The sequence below is a fragment of the Taudactylus pleione genome, unplaced genomic scaffold, assembly GCF_031769625.1.
Source record: "Taudactylus pleione unplaced genomic scaffold, aTauple2 ptg000559l, whole genome shotgun sequence".
Taxonomy (NCBI): Eukaryota; Metazoa; Chordata; class Amphibia; order Anura; family Myobatrachidae; genus Taudactylus; species Taudactylus pleione.
This window is the reverse complement of record NW_028284961.1, coordinates 3651284-3677418: the sequence shown is the minus strand read 5'-3', so window position 1 is coordinate 3677418 and position 26135 is coordinate 3651284. Positions and strand designations below refer to the sequence as shown.

At 47.7% G+C, this 26135-nt stretch overlaps 1 protein-coding gene across 1 annotated transcript in view; it reads left to right on the top strand.

The window, feature by feature from the left end:
- The window catches only part of LOC148481856 (uncharacterized), a 102201-nt gene that overhangs the window by 14695 nt on the left and 61371 nt on the right, over nucleotides 1-26135 (top strand). Inside the window, exons 2-3 of the mRNA XM_088452936.1 lie at nucleotides 2254-2377; nucleotides 9098-9179. Coding sequence (XP_088309062.1) covers nucleotides 2254-2377; nucleotides 9098-9179 — 206 coding nt within the window. The remainder of the gene's footprint in view (nucleotides 1-2253; nucleotides 2378-9097; nucleotides 9180-26135) is intronic.

Genomic DNA, 26135 nt, shown 5'->3' with positions numbered 1-26135 from the left:
TTGTGCTAAATGTAGGGGACCCCCATGTATTTTGTCCCCAGTATTTTGACAACAAGGACAGGCTCTGAAAAGTACGGTGCTGATTGTGCTAAATACATGGGACCCCTATGATTTTTGTTCCCTGTATTTTCACAACCCGGACTGGCAGTTAAAAGCACAGGGCTGGTTGTGCTTTTGAGGGAGCACATCATTTTTTTTATTTATTTTACACCTTCTATTTTTAACAGAGATGCATGGATGGATCTCACTGATACATCCATGCATCTGTGTCTTATTGATTTTATTTTGTCAGATGTATGTCCAGCATCAGTGAGCCCCTCTGTCACCTGCTGATGCCCCTATGCTCTGCCCCACTGCTGTCACTGCTTTGCATGCCCACTACAGCCACAGCCCCGCACACCTTCAACCCGGCCCTGCAGCCAACTCTCCTTCTACACCGCCAAAACACCTCCTGTGTGCTGTCCCCTCCTCCACCTGTGCAAATGTACCTTTTTATTGCCCTTCTCCCCTGCAGGTGCCCCAGTTTGTCTCTCCAAACCCTGATGGTTAATAAATTATAAAAAAGCAATAAAATTCCATAGACAAAAAACCTTACGGTTTCAAATGTCCCATTAAAGCTTCTTAGACATAATCTGAAATTTAACAAAACCTACTTAATTTTTGCCACTCAATCTAAAAAAGGCAATGAAATTCCTATCATTAAGGCTAACTCCTTAATGGATGTGTTCCTTGCACAATACAGATATGGTATGCCATCACACCCTGTGGTTAACTGCAGATTCAACACTCTCACAAATTGAGAATGCTGTCACTCACAAAATGGTATAGCTGCTAAGTCACAAAATTGTGTGCTCATTGGAATACACACATGCAGTCTATGCAACTGAAGTCTGATCAGAAGATAGAGCTGCGCAGATGGTATAAGAGTGTAGTGGATGGGGGAAGACAGACCGGTGTGGATGGTGGAGGGAAGATTAAGCAGCACAGACAGGGGGGAGCCAAAGAGATGCAGATGGGAGGTAAACAGTAGTGCAGAAGGGGGGAGAAAGAATGGCATGGTTTATGGGGGAGAGAACAATGTGGATTTGGGGTACAGAGTGGCATGGATGCGGGATGGCAGAGCAGCAAAGGTGGATAAAGACAGATTGGTTTGGATGAGGGAATACAGACTAGCATAATGGGAAAACACACAACAGTAGAGATTGAGGAAGACAAATTTGTGCAGATGGAGGAGAATATAGAGTGGTGCAAGTAGGGGGGGCAGTGGCATAGTTTGGGGGACAGAGTTTTGCAGATGGAGGCAGAGAGAGGGGCACAGAAGAGTGGAAGACAGAGTGGCATGGCTGGGGGGAAGGCAGTGGTGCAGCTGGAAGGACACAGAGTGGCATGGATGCAGGAAGACAGGGCAGTGCAGATGGGGAAAGATAGATTGGTGCATATGAGGGAATACAGACTCGCAAAGTTAGGAGACCACACAGCTGTAAGGATTGGAGAAGACAGAGCAGCATGGAGGCATATAGGAGAAGACAGTGTAAATGCATAGACAGAGTATAATAGTTTTAGCAATTGGGGAGCTGAATGTGTATAATGAATGAGATGGATGTATGGAGTGAGAAGGAATTTGGAACCCAGTGGGATTGTTGTGGTGACCGCATGGGAAGATTTTGGGCACTGAGTGGGATGTGGGAGCCACATAACTGCTCAGACCTTAGTTGCATAGGCAGCATGTGTGTATTCCAATGAGCACACAATAACGTGAAGTAGCAGCTCCACCATTTTGTGAGTGACAGCAATCTCACTCTGTGAGAGTGCTGAATCTGTAGTTAACAACTGGGTGTCATGGCATACCATATATGTATTACGCAAGGAACACATCCATTAAGGCGTCAGCCTTAATAATCAGATTTTTATTGTTTTTTTAGTTTGAGTGGCTGAATATATATATATACACACTTCACATTTACCAACTCAGTAAACCCAGCAAGGAGAAATAGGGGCAACACTCCCATTTAGATTTCATCTTCACAGTTTCATGTAAATGTTGGTGCTGCACCATCTTCTCTTTGCTGGATTACTGAGTTTCAATTTTTTTGATTTATGGGTCAGACAGAACTAGAAAAGTATTCTGTGTGAGTGCTACTTTTCTTTGCTTACTATAATAAATACACACACATACACATTACACACACACACCCACACTATTCATACTGTATCATTACAAGCATTCTATATTTAATAACACATGTCTTCCAGCCAATCTATTACCCCTGGATGATCAGGTTCAGTGGAGCAAAGTTTCTGGACTTGTGGAGAGAATTGTAAAGGCAGAAAGTACAGTGAGAGCCTCTGACTTCATCTACCCGATATTTGTGTACAGGTAAGAGACTGAGACTCACTGACAGCATTTGTTTGTGCAGTAATATTGGCCTTATGCAGATCAGATCCAGCACGTGTACAGATTAGGTCCTGCACGTGTACACATCAGGTCCCACATGTGTACTGAACAGGTCCAGCACTTGTACAGATCAGTTTCCGCACTTGTACTGATCAGGTCCAGCACTTGTACAAATCAGGACCAGCACTTGTACAAATCAGGACCAGCACTTGTACAGATCAGGTCCCGCACTTGTACTGATCACGTCCCGCAATTGTACTGATCAGGTCCAGCACTTGTACTGATCAGGTCCCGCACTTATACTGATCAGTTCCAGCACTTGTACTGATCAGGTCCAGCACTTGTACTGATCAGGTCCCGCACTTATACTGATCAGTTCCAGCACTTGTACTGATCAGGTCCAGCACTTGTACTGATCAGGTCCAGCACTTGTACTGATCAGGTCCCGCACTTATACTGATCAGTTCCAGCACTTGTACTGATCAGGTCCTGTGGAATGGGAATGAGATCCCAGCAGTCGGGATGCCTCTGATCAGAATACTAACATTCTGAAAATCCAAATCCCGACACCCATTAGAAAAGTAAGACTAACCAATACCCATACCCTACCCCTCCCTCCCCAGTGCCTAACACTAGACTCCCCCCTAGTGCTTATCCATAACCTCCCCCTCATTGTACCCTAATCCTAACACTCCCTCCCTGGTGCTAATGCTGACCTCCCCCTAGTGCCGTACTCTAGTCTCCTCTTCCCTGCACCCTAAACCTAACACTCCCTCCCTGGTGCCTAACGCTAACCTCTCCCCGAGTGCCGTACTCTAGTCTCCTCCTCCCTGCACCCTCAACCTAACACTCCCTCCCTGGTGCCTAATGCTAACCTCCCCCCTAGTGCTGTACTCTAGTCTCCTCCTCCCTGCACCCTAAACCTAACACTCCCTCCCTGGTACCTAACAATAACCTCCCCCTAGTGCCGTACTCTATTCACCTCCTCCCTGCACCCTCAACCTAACACTCCCTCCCTGGTGCCTAATGCTAACCTCCCCCCCTAGTGCTGTACTCTAGTCTCCTCCTCCCTGCACCCTAAACCTAACACTCCCTCCCTGGTACCAAACGCTAACCTCCCCCTAGTGCCGTACTCTAGTCTCCTCCTCCCTGCACCCTCAACCTAACACTCCCTCCCTGGTGCCTAACGCTAACCTCCCCCCAAGTGCTGTACTCTAGTCTCCTCCTCCCTGCACCCTAAACCTAACACTCCCTCCCTGGTGCCTAACGCTAACTTCCCCCTAGTGCCGTACTCTAATCTCCTCCTTCCTGCACCCTAAACCTAACACTCCCTCCCTGGTGCCTAACTCTAACCTCAGCCTAGTGCTGTACTCTAGTCTCCTCCTCCGTGCACCCTAAACCTAACACTCCCTCCCTGGTGCCTAACGCTAACATCTCCCCTAGTGCTGTACTCTAGTCTCCTCCTCCCTGCACCCTAAACCTAACACTCCCTCCCTGGCACCTAACGCTAACCTCCCCCTTGTGCCGTACTCTAATCTCCTCCTCCCTGCACCCTTAACCTAACACTCCCTCCCTGGTGCCTAACTCTAACCTCAGCCTAGTGCTGTACTCTAGTCTCCTCTTCCCTGCACCCTAAACCTAACACTCCCTCCCTGGTGCCTAACGCTAACATCTCCCCTAGTGCTGTACTCTAGTCTCCTCCTCCCTGCACCCTAAACCTAACACTCCCTCCCTGGAACCTAACGCTAACCTCCCCCTAGTGCCGTACTCTAATCTCCTCCTCCCTGCACCCTAAACCTAACACTCCCTCCCTGGTGCCTAACTCTAACCTCCCCCCTAGTGCTGTACTCTAGTCTCCTCCTCCCTGCACCCTAAACCTAACACTCCCTCTCTGGTGCCTAACTCTAACCTCTCCCCTAGTGCCGTACTCTAATCTCCTCCTCCCTGCACCCTCAACCTAACACTTCCTCCCTGGTGCCTAACGCTAACCTCCCCCCTAGTGCCGTACTCTAGTCTCCTCCTCCCTGCACCCTAAACCTAACACTCCCTCCCTGGTGCCTAACGCTAACCTCCCCCCTAGTGCTGAACTCTAGTCTCCTCCTCCTTGCACCCTCAACCTAACACTCCCTCCCTGGTGCCTAATGCTAACCTCCCCTTAGTGCTGTACTCTAGTCTCCTCCTCCCTGCACCCTCAACCTAACACTCCCTCCCTGGTGCCTAATGCTAACCTCCCCTTAGTGCTGTACTCTAGTCTCCTCCTCCCTGCACCCTCAACCTAACACTCCCTCCATGGTGCCTAACGCTAACCTCCCCCTAGTGCCTAACCCCAGTTTCCCTCTCCCTGCATCCTAAACCAACACTCCAAGTTTGGCGACTAAACCTAACCTCTCCCTAGTGCCTAATTCTAACCTTCCCTCCCCTCAACCTAATCAGAACCCTGCCACCTAGTGTCTAACTCTTTCTCTAATGTCTAACCCCACACCCTAACCCTATCCCTCCCCCTAATGCCCGATACTTACCTTCAGGATGCCGGCGGTCGAGATTCTATTGCCAGGATCCTGATGCTGTTGGGATTTTGGCACCGGAATTTTGCCCGTCAGCATCCTGCTTGCCGGATGCTGACTACATCCCAGTCCTGCACATGTACACATCAGGTCCTGCACATGTGTCCTTGCACCTATCCTTGTGTATCAATGCCTATTTCCCTATAGATTGTAAGCTTGCGAGCAGGGCCTTCCTACCTATATATGTCTGTTATTACCTAGTTTTGTTCTATTAATGTTTACAATTTTAAAGCGCAACGGAATATGCTGCCAATATAAGAAACTGTTAATAATAATAATAATAATAATAATAATAATAATAATCATAATAATAATGTGTAGGACCTGATCTGTACAGTCCTAAGTGTACAAATTTCAACTTACTGTAATGTACATGTGCTCTCCCCTCCTCTCCTCCATACTGTCACTCTGGGTGTGTGCAGTCCTAAGTGTACAGATGTCTACTTACTGTAATGTACATGTGCCCTCCCCTCCTCTCCTCCATACTGTCACTCTGGGTATGTGCAGTCCTATGTGTACAGATGTCTACTTACTGTAATGTACATGTGCTCTCCCCTCCTCTCCTCCATACTGTCACTCTGGGTGTGTGCAGTCCTAAGGGTACAGATGTCTACTTACTGAAATGTACATGTGCCCGTCCCTCCTCTCCTCCATACTGTCACTCTGGGTGTGTGTAGTCCTATGTGTACATATATCTACTTACTGTAATGTACATGTGCCCTCCCCTCCTCTCCTCCATATTGTCACTCTTGTGTGTGCAGTCCTATGTGTACAGATGTCTACTTACTGTAATGTACATGTGCCCTCCCCTCCTTTCCTCCATACTGTCACTCTGGGTATGTGCAGTCCTAAGTGTACAGTTGTCTACTTACTGTAATGTACATGTACCCTCCCCTCCTTTCCTCCATACTGTCACTCTGGGTATGTGCAGTCCTAAGTGTACAGTTGTCTACTTACTGTAATGTACATGTACCCTCCCCTCCTCTCCTCCATACTGACACTCTGGGTGCGTGCAGTCCTATGTGTACAGATATCTACTTACTGTAATGTACATGTGCCTATCCCTCCTCTCCTACATACTGTAATGTACATGTGCCCTCTCCTCCTCACCTCCATACTGTCACTCTGGGTGTGTGTGCAGTCCTATGTGTACAGATGTCTACTTACTGTATTGTACATGTGCCCTCTCCTCCTCACCTCCATACTGTCACTCTGGGTATGTGCAGTCCTATGTGTACAGATGTCTACTTACTGTAATGTACATGTGCCCTCCCCTCCTTTCCTCCATACTGTCACTCTGGGTATGTGCAGTCCTAAGTGTACAGTTGTCTACTTACTGTAATGTACATGTACCCTCCCCTCCTCTCCTCCATACTGACACTCTGGGTGCGTGCAGTCCTATGTGTACAGATATCTACTTACTGTAATGTACATGTGCCTATCCCTCCTCTCCTACATACTGTAATGTACATGTGCCCTCTCCTCCTCACCTCCATACTGTCACTCTGGGTGTGTGTGCAGTCCTATGTGTACAGATGTCTACTTACTGTATTGTACATGTGCCCTCTCCTCCTCACCTCCATACTGTCACTCTGGGTATGTGCAGTCCTATGTGTACAGATGTCTACTTACTGTAATGTACATGTGCCCTCCCCTCCTCTCCTCCATAATGTCACTCTGGGTGTGTGCTGTCCTATCTGTACAGATATCTACTTACTGTAATGTACATGTGCCCTCCCCTCCTCTCCTCCATACTGTCACCCTGGGTGTGTGCAGTCCTATGTGTACAGATGTCTACTTACTGTAATGTACATGTGCCCTCCCCTCCTCTCCTCCATAATGTCACTCTGGGTGTGTGCAGTCCTATGTGTACAGATGTCTACTTACTGTAATGTACATGTGCCCTCCCCTCCTCCATACTGTCACTCTGGTGTGTGTAGTCCTATCTGTACAGATATCTACTTACTGTAATGTACATGTGCCCTCCCCTCCTCTCCTCCATACTGTCACCCTGGGTGTGTGCAGTCCTATGTGTACAGATGTCTAATTACTGTAATGTACATGTGCCCTCCCCTTCTCTCCTCCATACTATCACTCTGGTGTGTGCAGTCCTATGTGTAAAGATGTCTACTTACTGTAATGTACATGTGCCCTCCCCTCCTCTCCTCCATACTGTAACTCTGGGTGTGTGCTGTCCTATGTGTACAGATGTCTAATTACTGTAATGTACATGTGCCCTCCCCTCCTCTCCTCTATACTGTCACTCTGGGTGTGTGCTGTCCTATGTGTACAGATGTCTACTTACTGTAAAGTACATGTGCCCTCCCCTCCTCTCCTCCATACTGTCACTCTGGGTGTGTGCTGTCCTATGTGTACAGATGTCTAATTACTGTAATGTACATGTGCCCTCCCCTCCTCTCCTCTATACTGTCACTCTGGGTGTGTGCAGTCCTATGTGTAAAGATGTCTGCTTACTGTAATGTACATGTGCCCTCCCCTCCTCTCCTCCATACTGTCACTCTGGGTGTGTGCTGTCCTATGTGTACAGATGTCTACTTACTGTAATGTACATGTGCCCTCCCCTCCTCTCCTCCATACTGTCACTCTGGGTGTGTGCTGTCCTATGTGTACAGATATCTACTTACTGTAATGTACATGTGCCCTCCCCTCCTCTCCTCCATACTGTCACTCTGGCTGTGTGCTGTCCTATGTGTACAGATGTCTACTTACTGTAATGTACATGTGCCCTCCCCTCCTCTCCTCCATACTGTCACTCTGGGTGTGTGCTGTCCTATGTGTACAGATATCTACTTACTGTAATGTACATGTGCCCGCCCCTCCTCTCCTCCATACTGTCACTCTGGGTGTGTGCAGTCCTATGTGTACAGATATCTACTTACTGTAATGTATATGTGCCCGCCCCTCCTCTCATCCATACTGTCACTCTGGTGTGTGCTGTCCTATGTGTACAGATGTCTACTTACTGTAATGTACATGTGCCCTCCCCTCCTCTCCTCTCCTCCATACTGTCACTCTGGGTGTGTGCAGTCCTATGTGTACAGATTAGGGTGATTGGGTTCGGATATCTGAAATCCGAACTCCCCCGATCCGAGGCCGATCCGAGTCAGGCTCGACTTTTCCCGCCTGACTCGGATCATAAATCGAGGCATAACATCATCATCCCGCCTTCCGGGTCTCGCGGGTTTTGGATCCTATATAAGGTACTCGCGTCGGCGCCATTTTCTCACTCGGCTGTGGACAGTGAAGAGGGAGGGTGGGAGTTTAGGCTGGCTGGGCTGTGTAGTGTAGTGCAGAGTAGTGTTGTGCTGTGCTGCGCTGTGCTGCTGTTGTCCACTACTTCAAAGTCCATAGGGGCTGGCTGTGTTGTGCTGTGCAACTGTTGTCCATAGGGGCTGTGTCCAATACTTCAAAGTCCATAGGGGCTGGCTGGACTGTGTTGTGCAGTCAGTTGTCCATAGGAGCTGTGTCCACTCCAAAGTCCTGTGCAGTGTCCCAGTCCTAAAGGGGTGCTGTAGTGTTGTCCACGGGTTTTCTGTCCATCAGGGGTTCTCCCCCAAGTGCTACAAAAATATATATTTTTTCTGTGTTTGTGAATTGTGTGCGCAGTAGCCACACGTGCATCAACAAAGTAGTGCCAAGCATGTGCCTGTGTCATAAGTAAAGGGCCGGCTGGCTTAACCATTAAAGGGTGCTGTAACCCCCAAAGTACACTCTAAACCAAATAAAAAAATAATTTTCTGTGTTTGTGAACTGTGTGCATTGCGGCTGCATGTGCATCAACAAATGAGCAGCGCCAAGCGTGCGCCTGTGTCCCATAAGTAAAGAGCCGGCTGGCTCATTTCTTAAAGGGTGGTGTAACCCACAAAGTGCACTACTCTCCAGCAAAAATAAAAAAATATTTTCTGTGTTTGTGTGCGCCTTAGCCGCACGTATATATCAATATAACATAAATGGAGGACCAAACTTTCTCCGATAAAAATAAAATAAGGAAAGATCAAGAACCACTTCCTCCTAGTGCTGTTGCTGCTGCTGGGAGTTGTTCATCATCCCAGAGAGGAAGTAGGAACACCACTACTTTTACTAAACAATTGACACTCCAACAGTCCCTAGCGATGAGGATGAAGTACGACAGCAGTCATCCTGAAGCAAAACGTATAACTGAGGCCTTGACTGCTATGTTGGTGTTAGACGTGCGTCCGGTATCCGCCATTAGTGCAGTGGGATTTAGACAATTGATGGAGGTAGTGTGTCCCCGGTTCCAAATCCCATCTAGATTCCACCTGCATCCTCAAAGCTGCAGCGACAAGCGTGCGTCTGTCTGTTAAAGGGTGGTGTAATCCTCAAAGTGCTCCAAAAAATAAAAAACGATTTTTTTTAATGTTTGTGACTTGTGTGCGATGTAGCCGCACGTGCATCAACACAGTAGCAGCGCCAAGCTTACGCCTGTGTCATAAGTCAAGGGCCGGTTTGGACATCTGGTCTGGACTGAAGGATGTGCCAACAATTTCTGACAAGTCTACTGTCACTGCATATGATACTGTCCTCAAAGCAGCAGCGACAAGCGTGCGTCTGTCTGTTAAAGGGTGGTGTAACCCTCAAAGTGCGCTCCACAAACAATAAAAAAATTCTTATTTTTTTTTCTCTTTGTGAAATGTGTGGGCTGTAGCCGCACCTGCATCCTAAAAGCAGCAGCGACAAGCGTGCGTCTGTCTGTAAAAGGGTGGTGTAACCCTCAAAGTGCACTCCACAAACAATAAGAATATTCTTCTTTTTTTTCTGTCTTTGTGAAATGTGTGGGCTGTAGCTGCACTTGCATCCTCAAAGCAGCAGAGACAAGCGTGCGTCTGTCTGTTAAAGGATTACATCGCTGACAGCATCCTAGTAGGCATGTCAGACAGTCCATACCTGTACTGGCAGGAAAAAGAAGCAATTTGGAGGTCCCTGTACAAACTGGCTCTATTTTACCTGAGTTGCCCCCCCTCCAGTGTGTACTCCGAAAGAGTGTTTAGTGCAGCCAGGAACCTTGTCAGCGAAAGGCGTAGGAGGTTGCTTCCACAAAATGTGGAGAAGATGATGTTCATAAAATGAATTCTCAACTCTTCCAGGGAGACCAGCCTCCAGTACGTACAGAGGGACCTGTGGTTGAGGATTCCAGCGGGGAAGAATTAATACTCTGTGAGGATGAGGATGTACACAACACTGAAGAGGGTGAGGAATCGGTGGATGAGGAGGATGAGGACGACATCTTGCCTCCGTAGAGCCAGTTTGTGCAGGAACAGATTAATTGCCAGCTTGTTTTTTGGGGCCCAAACGAACCAATCATTTCAGCCACAGTCGTGTGGCAGACCCTGGCTCTGAAATGTTTGGTTTGTTAAAGTGTGCATGTCCTGGTTATACAACATAAGGGTGGGTGGGAGGGCCCAAGGACAATTCCATCTTGCGCCTCTTTTTTTTCTTTGAATTATGTACTTTTTGGGGCCTAGTTTTTCAAACTGCCATCCTGTCTGCCACTGCAGTGTCACTCCAAGATGGACCATGTGTTTGTGCCGCCCACTCATATCTCTTAGCATAGTCATCCAGCTACCTCGGTGCAACCTTTTGGATATAAAAACACTATTGTGAGGTGTGAGGTGTTCAGAATAGATTGAAAATGAGTGGAAATTAAGGTTATTGAGGTTAATAATTGCATAGGAGCAGAAAAACACCCAAATTCTGAAATTTTAGCTGTTTTTATGCTTTTTAAAAAAAAAAATACAGATCCAAAACACAAAACACAGAACCCAAAACACGGAAGGGTGGTTTTGGCAAAACCAATCCAGTTCCAAAACACGAAGAAAGATCCAGATCCAAAACCAAAACCCGAAAAGTGGCCGGTGCACACCCCTAGTACAGATATCTACTTACTGTAATGTACATGTACCCTCCCCTCCTCTCCTCCATACTGTCACTCTGGGTGTGTGCAGTCCTATGTGTACAGATGCCTACTTACTGTAATGTACATGTGCCCGTCCCTCCTCTCCTCCATACTGTCACTCTGGGTGTGTGCAGTCCTAAGGGTACAGATGTCTACTTACTGAAATGTACATGTGCCCTCCCCTCCTCTCCTCCATACTGTCACACTGGGTATGTGCAGTCCTATGTGTACAGATGTCTACTTACTGTAATGTACATGTGCCCGTCCCTCCTCTCCTCCATACTGTCACACTGGGTGTGTGCAGTCCTATGTGTACAGATATCTACTTACTGTAATGTACATGTGCCCGCCTCTCCTCTCCTCCATACTGTCACTCTGGGTATGTGCAGTCCTATGTGTACAGATGTCTACTTACTGTAATGTACATGTGCCCTCCCCTCCTCTCATCCATACAGTCACTCTGGGTGTGTGCAGTCCTATGTGTACACATGTCTACTTACTGTAATGTACATGTGCCCTCCCCTCCTCTCCTCCATACTGTCACTCTGGGTGTGTGCAGTCCTATGTGTACAGATGTCTACTTACTGTAATGTACATGTGCCCTCCCCTCCTCTCCTCCATACTGTCACTCTGGGTGTGTGCTGTCCTATGTGTACAGATATCTACTTACTGTAATGTACATGTGCCCTCCCCTCCTCTCACCATACTGTCACTCTGGGTGTGTGCAGTCCTAAGGGTACAGATGTCTATTTACTGTAATGTACATGTGCCCTCCCCTCCTCTCCCCATACTGTCACTCTGGGTGTGTGCAGTCCTAAGGGTACAGATGTCTACTTACTGTAATGTACATATGCCCTCCCCTCCTCTCCTCCATACTGTCACTCTGGGTGTGTGCAGTCCTATGTGTACAGATGTCTACTTACTGTAATGTACATGTGCCCACCCCTCCTCTCCTCAATACTGTCACTCTGGGTGTGTGCAGTCCTATGTGTACAGATGTCTACTTACTGTAATGTACATGTGCCCACCCCTCCTCTCCTCCATACTGTCACTCTGGGTGTGTGCAGTCCTATGTGTACAGATGTCTACTTACTGTAATGTACATGTGCCCTCCCCTCCTCTCCTCCATACAGTCACTCTGGGTATGTGTAGTCCTATGTGTACAGATGTCAACTTACTGTAATGTACATGTGCCCTCCCCTCCTCTCATCCATACAGTCACTCTGGGTGTGTGCAGTCCTATGTGTATAGATGTCTACTTACTGTATTGTACATGTGCCCGCCCCTCCTCTCCTCCATACTGTCACTCTGGGTGTGTGCAGTCCTATGTGTATAGATATCTACTTACTGTAATGTACATATGCCCTCCACTCCTCTCCTCCATACTGTCACTCTGGGTGTGTGCAGTCCTATGTGTACAGATGTCTACTTACTGTAATGTACATGTGCTCTCCCCTCCTCTCCTCCATACTGTCACTCTGGGTGTGTGCAGTCCTATGTGTACAGATGTCTACTTACTGTAATGTACATGTGCCCTCCCCTCCTCTCCTCCATACTGTCACTCTGGGTGTGTGCAGTCCTAAGGGTACACATGTCTACTTACTGTAATGTACATGTGCCCTCCCCTCCTCTCCTCCATACTGTCACTCTGGGTGTGTGCAGTCCTAAGGGTACAGATGTCTACTTACTGTAATGTACATGTGCTTACCCCTCCTCTCCTCCATACTGTCACTCTGGGTGTGTGCAGTCCTATGTGTACAGATGTCTACTTACTGTAATGTACATGTGCCCTCCCCTCCTTTCCTCCATACTGTCACTCTGGGTGTGTGCAGTCCTATGTGTACAGATGTCTACTTACTGTAATGTACATGTGCCCGCCCCTCCTCTCCTCCATACTGTCACTCTGGGTGTGTGCAGTCCTATGTGTACAGATATCTACTTACTGTAAAGTACATGTGCCCTCCCGTCCTCTCCTCTATACTGTCACTCTGGGTGTGTGCAGTCCTATGTGTACATATATCTACTTACTGTAATGTACATGTGCCCTCCCCTCCTCTCCTCTATACTGTCACTCTGGGTGTGTGCAGTCCTATGTGTACAGATGCCTACTTACTGTAATGTACATATGCCCACCCCTCCTCTCCTCCATACTGTCACTCTGGGTATGTGCAGTCCTATGTGTACAGATGTCTACTTACTGTAATGTACATGTGCCATCCCCTCCTCTCCTCCATACTGTCACTCTGGGTATGTGCAGTCCTATGTGTACAGATGTCTACTTACTGTAATGTACACGTGCCTGTCCCTCCTCTCCTCCATACTGTCACTCTGGGTATGTGCAGTCCTATGTGTACAGATGTCAACTTACTGTAATGTACATGTGCCCTCCCCTCCTCTCATCCATACAGTCACTCTGGGTGTGTGCAGTCCTATGTGTATAGATGTCTACTTACTGTATTGTACATGTGCCCTCCCCTCCTCTCCTCCAAACTGTCACTCTGGGTGTGTGCAGTCCTATGTGTATAGATATCAACTTACTGTAATGTACATATGCCCTCCCCTCCTCTCCTCCATACTGTCACTCTGGGTGTGTGCAGTCCTATGTGTACAGATGTCTACTTACTGTAATGTACATGTGCCCGCCCCTCCTCTCCTCCATACTGTCACTCTGGGTGTGTGCAGTCCTATGTGTACAGATGTCTACTTACTGTAATGTACATGTGCCCTCCCCTCCTCTCCTCCATACTGTCACTCTGGGTGTGTGCAGTCCTAAGGGTACAGATGTCTACTTACTGTAATGTACATATGCCCTCCCCTCCTCTCCTCCATACTGTCACTCTGGGTGTGTGCAGTCCTATGTGTACAGATGTCTACTTACTGTAATGTACATATGCCCTCCCCTCCTCTCCTCCATACTGTCACTCTGGGTGTGTGCAGTCCTATGTGTACAGATATCTACTTACTGTAAAGTACATGTGCCCTCCACTCCTCTCCTCCATACTGTCACTCTGGGTGTGTGCAGTCCTATGTGCACAGATGTCTACTTACTGTAAAGTACATGTGCCCTCCCCTCCTCTCCTCCATACTGTCACTCTGGGTGTGTGCAGTCCTATGTGCACAGATGTCTACTTACTGTAATGTACATGTGCCCTCCCCTCCTCTCCTCTATACTGTCACTCTGGGTGTGTGCAGTACTAAGTGTACAGATGTCTACTTACTGTAATGTACATGTGCCCTCCCCTCCTCTCCTCCATACTGTCACTCTGGGTGTGTGCAGTCCTATGTGTACAGATGTCTACTTACTGTAATGTACATGAGCCTTCCCCTCCTCTCCTCCATACTGTTACTCTCGGTGTGTGCAGTCCTATGTGTACATATATCTACTTACTGTAAAGTACATGTGCCCTCCCCTCCTCTCCTCTATACTGTCACTCTGAGTATGTGCAGTCCTATGTGTACAGATGTCTACTTACTGTAATGTACAGGTGCCCTCCCCTCCTCTCCTCCATACTGTTACTCTGGGTGTGTGCAGTCCTATGTGTACAGATTTCTACTTACTGTAAAGTACAGGTGCCCTCCCCTCCTCTCCTCCATACTGACACTCTGGGTGTGTGAAGTCCTAAGTGCACAGATATCTACTTACTGTAATGTACATGTGCTCTCCCCTTCTCTCCTCTATACTGTCACTCTTGGTGTGTGCAGTCCTATATGTACAGATGACTACTTACTGTAATGTACATGTGCCCTCCCCTCCTCTCCTCCATACTGTCAGTCTGGGTTTTTTGCTATCCTATGTGTACAGATATCTACTTACTGTAATGTACATGTGCCCTCCCCTCCTCTCCTCCATACTGTCACTCTGGTTGTGTGCAGTCCTATGTGTACAGATGTCTACTTACTGTAATGTACATGTGCCCTCCCCCCCTCTCCTCCATACTGTCACTCTGGGTGCGTGCAGTCCTATGTGTACAGATATCTACTTACTGTAATGTACATGTGCCTATCCCTCCTCTCCTACATACTGTAATGTACATGTGCCCTCTCCTCCTCACCTCCATACTGTCACTCTGGGTGTGTGTGCAGTCCTATGTGTACAGATGTCTACTTACTGTATTGTACATGTGCCCTCTCCTCCTCACCTCCATACTGTCACTCTGGGTGTGTGCAGTCCTATGTGTACAGATGTCTACTTACTGTAATGTACATGTGCCCTCCCCTCCTCTCCTCCATAATGTCACTCTGGGTGTGTGCTGTCCTATCTGTACAGATATCTACTTACTGTAATGTACATGTGCCCTCCCCTCCTCTCCTCCATACTGTCACCCTGGGTGTGTGCAGTCCTATGTGTACAGATGTCTACTTACTGTAATGTACATGTGCCCTCCCCTCCTCTCCTCCATAATGTCACTCTGGGTGTGTGCAGTCCTATGTGTACAGATGTCTACTTACTGTAATGTACATGTGCCCTCCCCTCCTCCATACTGTCACTCTGGTGTGTGTAGTCCTATCTGTACAGATATCTACTTACTGTAATGTACATGTGCCCTCCCCTCCTCTCCTCCATACTGTCACCCTGGGTGTGTGCAGTCCTATGTGTACAGATGTCTAATTACTGTAATGTACATGTGCCCTCCCCTTCTCTCCTCCATACTATCACTCTGGTGTGTGCAGTCCTATGTGTAAAGATGTCTACTTACTGTAATGTACATGTGCCCTCCCCTCCTCTCCTCCATACTGTAACTCTGGGTGTGTGCTGTCCTATGTGTACAGATGTCTAATTACTGTAATGTACATGTGCCCTCCCCTCCTCTATACTGTCACTCTGGGTGTGTGCTGTCCTATGTGTACAGATGTCTACTTACTGTAAAGTACATGTGCCGTCCCCTCCTCTCCTCCATACTGTCACTCTGGGTGTGTGCTGTCCTTTGTGTACAGATGTCTAATTACTGTAATGTACATGTGCCCTCCCCTCCTCTCCTCTATACTGTCACTCTGGGTGTGTGCAGTCCTATGTGTAAAGATGTCTGCTTACTGTAATGTACATGTGCCCTCCCCTCCTCTCCTCCATACTGTCACTCTGGGTGTGTGCTGTCCTATGTGTACAGATGTCTACTTACTGTAATGTACATGTGCCCTCCCCTCCTCTCCTCCATACTGTCACTCTGGGTGTGTGCTGTCCTATGTGTACAGATATCTACTTACTGTAATGTACATGTGCCCTCCCCTCCTCTCCTCCATACTGTCACTCTGGGTGTGTGCTGTCCTATGTGTACAGATGTCTACTTACTGTAATGTACATGTGCCCTCCCCTCCTCTCCTCCATACTGTCACTCTGGGTGTGTGCTGTCCTATGTGTACAGATATCTACTTACTGTAATGTACATGTGCCCGCCCCTCCTCTCCTCCATACTGTCACTCTGGGTGTGTGCAGTCCTATGTGTACAGATATCTACTTACTGTAATGTATATGTGCCCGCCCCTCCTCTCATCCATACTGTCACTCTGGTGTGTGCTGTCCTATGTGTACAGATGTCTACTTACTGTAATGTACATGTGCCCTCCCCTCCTCTCCTCCATACTGTCACTCTGGGTGTGTGCAGTCCTATGTGTACAGATTAGGGTGATTGGGTTCGGATATCTGAAATCCGAACTCCCCCGATCCGAGGCCGATCCGAGTCAGGCTCGACTTTTCCCGCCTGACTCGGATCATAAATCGAGGCATAACATCATCATCCCGCCTTCCGGGTCTCGCGGGTTTTGGATCCTATATAAGGTACTCGCGTCGGCGCCATTTTCTCACTCGGCTGTGGACAGTGAAGAGGGAGGGTGGGAGTTTAGGCTGGCTGGGCTGTGTAGTGTAGTGTAGTGCAGAGTAGTGTTGTGCTGTGCTGCGCTGTGCTGCTGTTGTCCACTACTTCAAAGTCCATAGGGGCTGGCTGTGTTGTGCTGTGCAACTGTTGTCCATAGGGGCTGTGTCCAATACTTCAAAGTCCATAGGGGCTGGCTGGACTGTGTTGTGCAGTCAGTTGTCCATAGGAGCTGTGTCCACTCCAAAGTCCTGTGCAGTGTCCCAGTCCTAAAGGGGTGCTGTAGTGTTGTCCACGGGTTTTCTGTCCATCAGGGGTTCTCCCCCAAGTGCTACAAAAATATATATTTTTTCTGTGTTTGTGAATTGTGTGCGCAGTAGCCACACGTGCATCAACAAAGTAGTGCCAAGCATGTGCCTGTGTCATAAGTAAAGGGCCGGCTGGCTTAACCATTAAAGGGTGCTGTAACCCCCAAAGTACACTCTAAACCAAATAAAAAAATAATTTTCTGTGTTTGTGAACTGTGTGCATTGCGGCTGCATGTGCATCAACAAATGAGCAGCGCCAAGCGTGCGCCTGTGTCCCATAAGTAAAGAGCCGGCTGGCTCATTTCTTAAAGGGTGGTGTAACCCACAAAGTGCACTACTCTCCAGCAAAAATAAAAAAATATTTTCTGTGTTTGTGTGCGCCTTAGCCGCACGTATATATCAATATAACATAAATGGAGGACCAAACTTTCTCCGATAAAAATAAAATAAGGAAAGATCAAGAACCACTTCCTCCTAGTGCTGTTGCTGCTGCTGGGAGTTGTTCATCATCCCAGAGAGGAAGTAGGAACACCACTACTTTTACTAAACAATTGACACTCCAACAGTCCCTAGCGATGAGGATGAAGTACGACAGCAGTCATCCTGAAGCAAAACGTATAACTGAGGCCTTGACTGCTATGTTGGTGTTAGACGTGCGTCCGGTATCCGCCATTAGTGCAGTGGGATTTAGACAATTGATGGAGGTAGTGTGTCCCCGGTTCCAAATCCCATCTAGATTCCACCTGCATCCTCAAAGCTGCAGCGACAAGCGTGCGTCTGTCTGTTAAAGGGTGGTGTAATCCTCAAAGTGCTCCAAAAAATAAAAAACGATTTTTTTTAATGTTTGTGACTTGTGTGCGATGTAGCCGCACGTGCATCAACACAGTAGCAGCGCCAAGCTTACGCCTGTGTCATAAGTCAAGGGCCGGTTTGGACATCTGGTCCGGACTGAAGGATGTGCCAACAATTTCTGACAAGTCTACTGTCACTGCATATGATACTGTCCTCAAAGCAGCAGCGACAAGCGTGCGTCTGTCTGTTAAAGGGTGGTGTAACCCTCAAAGTGCGCTCCACAAACAATAAAAAAAATCTTATTTTTTTTTCTCTTTGTGAAATGTGTGGGCTGTAGCCGCACCTGCATCCTAAAAGCAGCAGCGACAAGCGTGCGTCTGTCTGTAAAAGGGTGGTGTAACCCTCAAAGTGCACTCCACAAACAATAAGAATATTCTTCTTTTTTTTCTGTCTTTGTGAAATGTGTGGGCTGTAGCTGCACTTGCATCCTCAAAGCAGCAGAGACAAGCGTGCGTCTGTCTGTTAAAGGATTACATCGCTGACAGCATCCTAGTAGGCATGTCAGACAGTCCATACCTGTACTGGCAGGAAAAAGAAGCAATTTGGAGGTCCCTGTACAAACTGGCTCTATTTTACCTGAGTTGCCCCCCCTCCAGTGTGTACTCCGAAAGAGTGTTTAGTGCAGCCAGGAACCTTGTCAGCGAAAGGCGTAGGAGGTTGCTTCCACAAAATGTGGAGAAGATGATGTTCATAAAATGAATTCTCAACTCTTCCAGGGAGACCAGCCTCCAGTACGTACAGAGGGACCTGTGGTTGAGGATTCCAGCGGGGAAGAATTAATACTCTGTGAGGATGAGGATGTACACAACACTGAAGAGGGTGAGGAATCGGTGGATGAGGAGGATGAGGACGACATCTTGCCTCCGTAGAGCCAGTTTGTGCAGGAACAGATTAATTGCCAGCTTGTTTTTTGGGGCCCAAACGAACCAATCATTTCAGCCACAGTCGTGTGGCAGACCCTGGCTCTGAAATGTTTGGTTTGTTAAAGTGTGCATGTCCTGGTTATACAACATAAGGGTGGGTGGGAGGGCCCAAGGACAATTCCATCTTGCGCCTCTTTTTTTTCTTTGAATTATGTACTTTTTGGGGCCTAGTTTTTCAAACTGCCATCCTGTCTGCCACTGCAGTGTCACTCCAAGATGGACCATGTGTTTGTGCCGCCCACTCATATCTCTTAGCATAGTCATCCAGCTACCTCGGTGCAACCTTTTGGATATAAAAACACTATTGTGAGGTGTGAGGTGTTCAGAATAGATTGAAAATGAGTGGAAATTAAGGTTATTGAGGTTAATAATTGCATAGGAGCAGAAAAACACCCAAATTCTGAAATTTTAGCTGTTTTTATGCTTTTTAAAAAAAAAAATACAGATCCAAAACACAAAACACAGAACCCAAAACACGGAAGGGTGGTTTTGGCAAAACCAATCCAGTTCCAAAACACGAAGAAAGATCCAGATCCAAAACCAAAACCCGAAAAGTGGCCGGTGCACACCCCTAGTACAGATATCTACTTACTGTAATGTACATGTACCCTCCCCTCCTCTCCTCCATACTGTCACTCTGGGTGTGTGCAGTCCTATGTGTACAGATGCCTACTTACTGTAATGTACATGTGCCCGTCCCTCCTCTACTCCATACTGTCACTCTGGGTGTGTGCAGTCCTAAGGGTACAGATGTCTACTTACTGTAATGTACATGTGCCCTCCCCTCCTCTCCTCCATACTGTCACACTGGGTATGTGCAGTCCTATGTGTACAGATGTCTACTTACTGTAATGTACATGTGCCCGTCCCTCCTCTCCTCCATACTGTCACACTGGGTGTGTGCAGTCCTATGTGTACAGATATCTACTTACTGTAATGTACATGTGCCCGCCTCTCCTCTCCTCCATACTGTCACTCTGGGTATGTGCAGTCCTATGTATACAGATGTCTACTTACTGTAATGTACATGTGCCCTCCCCTCCTCTCATCCATACAGTCACTCTGGGTGTGTGCAGTCCTATGTGTACACATGTCTACTTACTGTAATGTACATGTGCCCTCCCCTCCTCTCCTCCATACTGTCACTCTGGGTGTGTGCAGTCCTATGTGTACAGATGTCTACTTACTGTAATGTACATGTGCCCTCCCCTCCTCTCCTCCATACTGTCACTCTGGGTGTGTGCTGTCCTATGTGTACAGATATCTACTTACTGTAATGTACATGTGCCCTCCCCTCCTCTCACCATACTGTCACTCTGGGTGTGTGCAGTCCTAAGGGTACAGATGTCTATTTACTGTAATGTACATGTGCCCTCCCCTCCTCTCCCCATACTGTCACTCTGGGTGTGTGCAGTCCTAAGGGTACAGATGTCTACTTACTGTAATGTACATATGCCCTCCCCTCCTCTCCTCCATACTGTCACTCTGGGTGTGTGCAGTCCTATGTGTACAGATGTCTACTTACTGTAATGTACATGTGCCCACCCCTCCTCTCCTCAATACTGTCACTCTGGGTGTGTGCAGTCCTATGTGTACAGATGTCTACTTACTGTAATGTACATGTGCCCACCCCTCCTCTCCTCCATACTGTCACTCTGGGTGTGTGCAGTCCTATGTGTACAGATGTCTACTTACTGTAATGTACATGTGCCCTCCCCTCCTCTCCTCCATACAGTCACTCTGGGTATGTGTAGTCCTATGTGTACAGATGTCAACTTACTGTAATGTACATGTGCCCTCCCCTCCTCTCATCCATACAGTCACTCTGGGTGTGTGCAGTCCTATGTGTATAGATATCTACTTACTGTAATGTACATATGCCCTCCACTCCTCTCCTCCATACTGTCACTCTGGGTGTGTGCAGTCCTATGTGTACAGATGTCTACTTACTGTAATGTACATGTGCTCTCCCCTCCTCTCCTCCATACTGTCACTCTGGGTGTGTGCAGTCCTATGTGTACAGATGTCTACTTACTGTAATGTACATGTGCCCTCCCCTCCTCTCCTCCATACTGTCACTCTGGGTGTGTGCAGTCCTATGTGTATAGATATCTACTTACTGTAATGTACATGTGCCCTCCCCTCCTCTCATCCATACAGTCACTCTGGGTGTGTGCAGTCCTATGTGTATAGATGTCTACTTACTGTATTGTACATGTGCCCTCCCCTCCTCTCCTCCAAACAGTCACTCTGGGTGTGTGCAGTCCTATGTGTATAGATATCAACTTACTGTAATGTACATATGCCCTCCCCTCCTCTCCTCCATACTGTCACTCTGGGTGTGTGCAGTCCTATGTGTACAGATGTCTACTTACTGTAATGTACATGTGCCCGCCCCTCCTCTCCTCCATACTGTCACTCTGGGTGTGTGCAGTCCTATGTGTACAGATGTCTACTTACTGTAATGTACATGTGCCCTCCCCTCCTCTCCTCCATACTGTCACTCTGGGTGTGTGCAGTCCTAAGTGTACAGATGTCTACTTACTGTAATGTACATATGCCCTCCCCTCCTCTCCTCCATACTGTCACTCTGGGTGTGTGCAGTCCTATGTGTACAGATGTCTACTTACTGTAATGTACATATGCCCTCCCCTCCTCTCCTCCATACTGTCACTCTGGGTGTGTGCAGTCCTATGTGTACAGATATCTACTTACTGTAAAGTACATGTGCCCTCCACTCCTCTCCTCCATACTGTCACTCTGGGTGTGTGCAGTCCTATGTGCACAGATGTCTACTTACTGTAAAGTACATGTGCCCTCCCCTCCTCTCCTCCATACTGTCACTCTGGGTGTGTGCAGTCCTATGTGCACAGATGTCTACTTACTGTAATGTACATGTGCCCTCCCCTCCTCTCCTCTATACTGTCACTCTGGGTGTGTGCAGTACTAAGTGTACAGATGTCTACTTACTGTAATGTACATGTGCCCTCCCCTCCTCTCCTCCATACTGTCACTCTGGGTGTGTGCAGTCCTATGTGTACAGATGTCTACTTACTGTAATGTACATGAGCCCTCCCCTCCTCTCCTCCATACTGTTACTCTCGGTGTGTGCAGTCCTATGTGTACATATATCTACTTACTGTAAAGTACATGTGCCCTCCCCTCCTCTCCTCTATACTGTCACTCTGGGTATGTGCAGTCCTATGTGTACAGATGTCTACTTACTGTAATGTACAGGTGCCCTCCCCTCCTCTCCTCCATACTGTTACTCTGGGTGTGTGCAGTCCTATGTGTACAGATTTCTACTTACTGTAAAGTACAGGTGCCCTCCCCTCCTCTCCTCTATACTGTCACTCTGGGTGTGTGCCGTCCTATGTGTACAGATGTCTACTTACTGTAATGTACATGTGCCCGCCCCTCCTCTCCTCCATACTGTCACTCTGGGTGTGTGCAGTCCTATGTGTACAGATATCTACTTACTGTAAAGTACGTGCCCTCCCCTCCTCTCCTCTATACTGGCACTCTGGGTGTGTGCAGTCCTATGTGTACATATATCTACTTACTGTAATGTACATGTGCCCTCCCCTCCTCTACTCTATACTGTCACTCTGGGTGTGTGCAGTCCTATGTGTACATATATCTACTTACTGTAATGTACATGTGCCCTCCCCTCCTCTCCTCTATACTGTCACTCTTTGTGTGTGCAGTCCTATGTGTAATGATGCCTACTTACTGTAATGTACATATGCCCACCCCTCCTCGCCTCCATACTGTCACTCTGGGTATGTGCAGTCCTATGTGTACAGATGTCTACTTACTGTAATGTACATGTGCCCTCCCCTCCTCTCCTCCATACTGTCACTCTGGGTATGTGCAGTCCTATGTGTACAGATGTCTACTTACTGTAATGTACATGTGCCCGTCCCTTCTCTCCTCTATACTGTAACTCTGGGTGTGTGCAGTCCTATGTGTACAGATGTCTACTTACTATAATGTGCATGTGCCCGCCCCTCCTCTCCTCCATACTGTCACTCTGGGTGTGTGCAGTCCTATGTGTACAGATGTCTACTTACTGTAATGTACATGTGCCCTCCCCTCCTCTCCTCTATACTGTCTCTCTGGGTGTGTGCAGTCCTATGTGTACATATATCTACTTACTGTAATGTACATGTGCCCTCCCCTCCTCTCCTCTATACTGTCACTCTGGGTGTGTGCAGTCCTATGTGTGATGATGCCTACTTACTGTAATGTACATATGCCCACCCCTCCTCGCCTCCATACTGTCACTCTGGGTATGTGCAGTCCTATGTGTACAGATGTCTACTTACTCTAATGTACATGTGCCCTCCCCTCCTCTCCTCCATACTGTCACTCTGGGTATGTGCAGTCCTATGTGTACAGATGTCTACTTACTGTAATGTACATGTGCCCGTCCCTTCTCTCCTCTATACTGTCACTCTGGGTGTGTGCAGTCCTATGTGTACATATGTCTACTTACTGTAATGTACATGTGCCCGCCCCTCCTCTCCTCCATACTGTCACTCTGGGTGTGTGCAGTCCTATGTGTACAGATGTATACTTACTGTAATGTACATGTGCCCTCCCCTCCTCTCCTCCATACTGTCACTCTGGGTGTGTGCAGTCCTATGTGTACAGATGACTACTTACTGTAATGTACATGTGCCCGTCCCTTCTCTCCTCTATACTGTCACTCTGGGTGTGTGCAGTCCTTTGTGTACAGTTGTCTACTTGCTGTAATGTACATGTGCCCTCCCCTCGTCTCCTCCATACGGTTACTCTGGGTGTGTGCAGTCCTATGTGTACAGATATCTACTTACTGTAAAGTACATGTGCCCTCCCCCCCTCTCCTCTATACTGTCACTCTGGGTGTGTGCAGTCCTATGTGTACAGATGTCTACTTACTGTAATGTACATGTTCCCTCCCCTCCTCTCCTCCATACTGTCACTCTGGGTGTGTGCAGTCCTATGTGTACAGATGTCTACTTACTGTAATGTACATGTGCTCTCCCCTCCTCTCCTCCATACTGTCACTCTGGGTGTGTGCAGTCCTAAGGGTACAGATGTCTACTTACTGAAATGTACATGTGCCCTCCCCTCCTCTCCTCCATACTGTCACTCTGGGTATGTGCAGTCCTATGTGTACAGATGTCTACTTACTGTAATGTATATGTGCCTGTCCCTCCTCTCCTCCATACTGTCACTCTGGGTGTGTGCAGTCCTATGTGTACAGATGTCTACTTACTGTTAAGTACATGTGCCCTCCCCTCCTCTCCTCCATACTGTCACTCTGGTTGTGAGCAGTCCTAAGGGTACAGATGTCTACTTACTGTAATGTATATGTGCCCTCCCCTCCTCTCCTCCATACTGTCACTCTGGGTGTGTGCAGTCCTAAGAGTACAGATGTCTACTTACTGTAATGTACATGTGCCCTCCCCTCCTCTCCTCCATACTGTCACTCTGGGTATGTGCAGTCCTATGTGTACAGATGTCTACTTACTATAATGTACATGTGCCCACCCCTCCTCTCCTCCATACTGTCAATCTGGGTGTGTGCAGTCCTATGTGTACAGATGTCTACTTACTGTAATGTACATGTGCCCTCCCCTCCTCTCCTCCATACTGTCACTCTGGGTGTGTGCAGTCCTATGTGTACAGATGTCTACTTACTGTAATGTACATGTGCCCTCCCCTACTCTCCTCCATACTGTCACTCTGGGTGTGTGCTGTCCTATGTGTACAGATATCTACTTACTGTAATGTACATGAGCCCTCCCCTCCTCTCCCCATACTGTCACTCTGGGTGTGTGCAGTCCTAAGGGTACAGATGTCTACTTACTGTAATGTACATATGCCCTCCCCACCTCTCCTCCATACTGTCACTCTGGGTGTGTGCAGTCCTATGTGTACAGATGTCTACTTACAATAATGTACATGTGCCCACCCCTCCTCTCCTCCATACTGTCACTCTGGGTATGTGCTGTCCTATGTGTACAGATGTCTACTTACTGTAATGTACATGTGCCCTCCCCTCCTCTCCTCCATACAGTCACTCTGGGTGTGTACAGTCCTATGTGTACAGATGTCTACTTACTGTAATGTACATGTGCCCACCCCTCCTCTCCTCCATACTGTCACTCTGGGTGTGTGCAGTCCTATGTGTACAGATGACTACTTACTATAATGTACATGTGCCCGTCCCTCCTCTCCTCCATACTGTCACTCTGGGTGTGTGCAGTCCTATGTGTACAGATGTCTACTTACTGTAATGTACTTGTGCCCGCCCCTCCTCTCCTCCATACTGTCACTCTGGGTGTGTGCAGTCCTATGTGTACAGATATCTACTTACTGTAAAGTACATGTGCCCTCCCCTCCTCTCCTCTATACTGTCACTCTGGGTGTGTGCAGTCCTATGTGTACATATATCTACTTACTGTAATGTACATGTGCCCTCCCCTCCTCTCCTCTATACTGTCTCTTTGGGTGTGTGCAGTCCTATGTGTAAATATATCTACTTACTTTAATGTACATGTGCCCTCCCCTCCTCTCCTCTATACTGTCACTCTGGGTGTGTGCAGTCCTATGTGTGATGATGCCTACTTACTGTAATGTACATATGCCCACCCCTCCTCGCCTCCATACTGTCACTCTGGGTATGTGCAGTCCTATGTGTACAGATGTCTACTTACTCTAATGTACATGTGCCCTCCCCTCCTCTCCTCCATACTGTCACTCTGGGTATGTGCAGTCCTATGTGTACAGATGTCTACTTACTGTAATGTACATGTGCCCGTCCCTTCTCTCCTCTATACTGTCACTCTGGGTGTGTGCAGTCCTATGTGTACAGATGTCTACTTACTGTAATGTACATGTGCCCACCCCTCCTCTCCTCCATACTGTCACTCTGGGTGTGTGCAGTCCTATGTGTACAGATGTCTACTTACTGTAATGTACATGTGCCCTCCCCTCCTCTCCTCCATACAGTCACTCTGGGTATGTGTAGTCCTATCTGTACAGATGTCAACTTACTGTAATGTACATGTGCCCGTCCCTTCTCTCCTCTATACTGTCACTCTGGGTGTGTGCAGTCCTATGTGTACAGATGTCTACTTACTGTAATGTACATGTGACCTCCCCTCATCTCCTCCATACTGTTACTCTGGGTGTGTGGAGTCCTATGTGTACAGATATCTACTTACTGTAAAGTAAATGTGCCCTCCCCTCCTCTCCTCTATACTGTCACTCTGGGTGTGTGCAGTCCTATGTGTACAGATGTCTACTTACTGTAATGTACATGTTCCCTCCCCTCCTCTCCTCCATACTGTCACTCTGG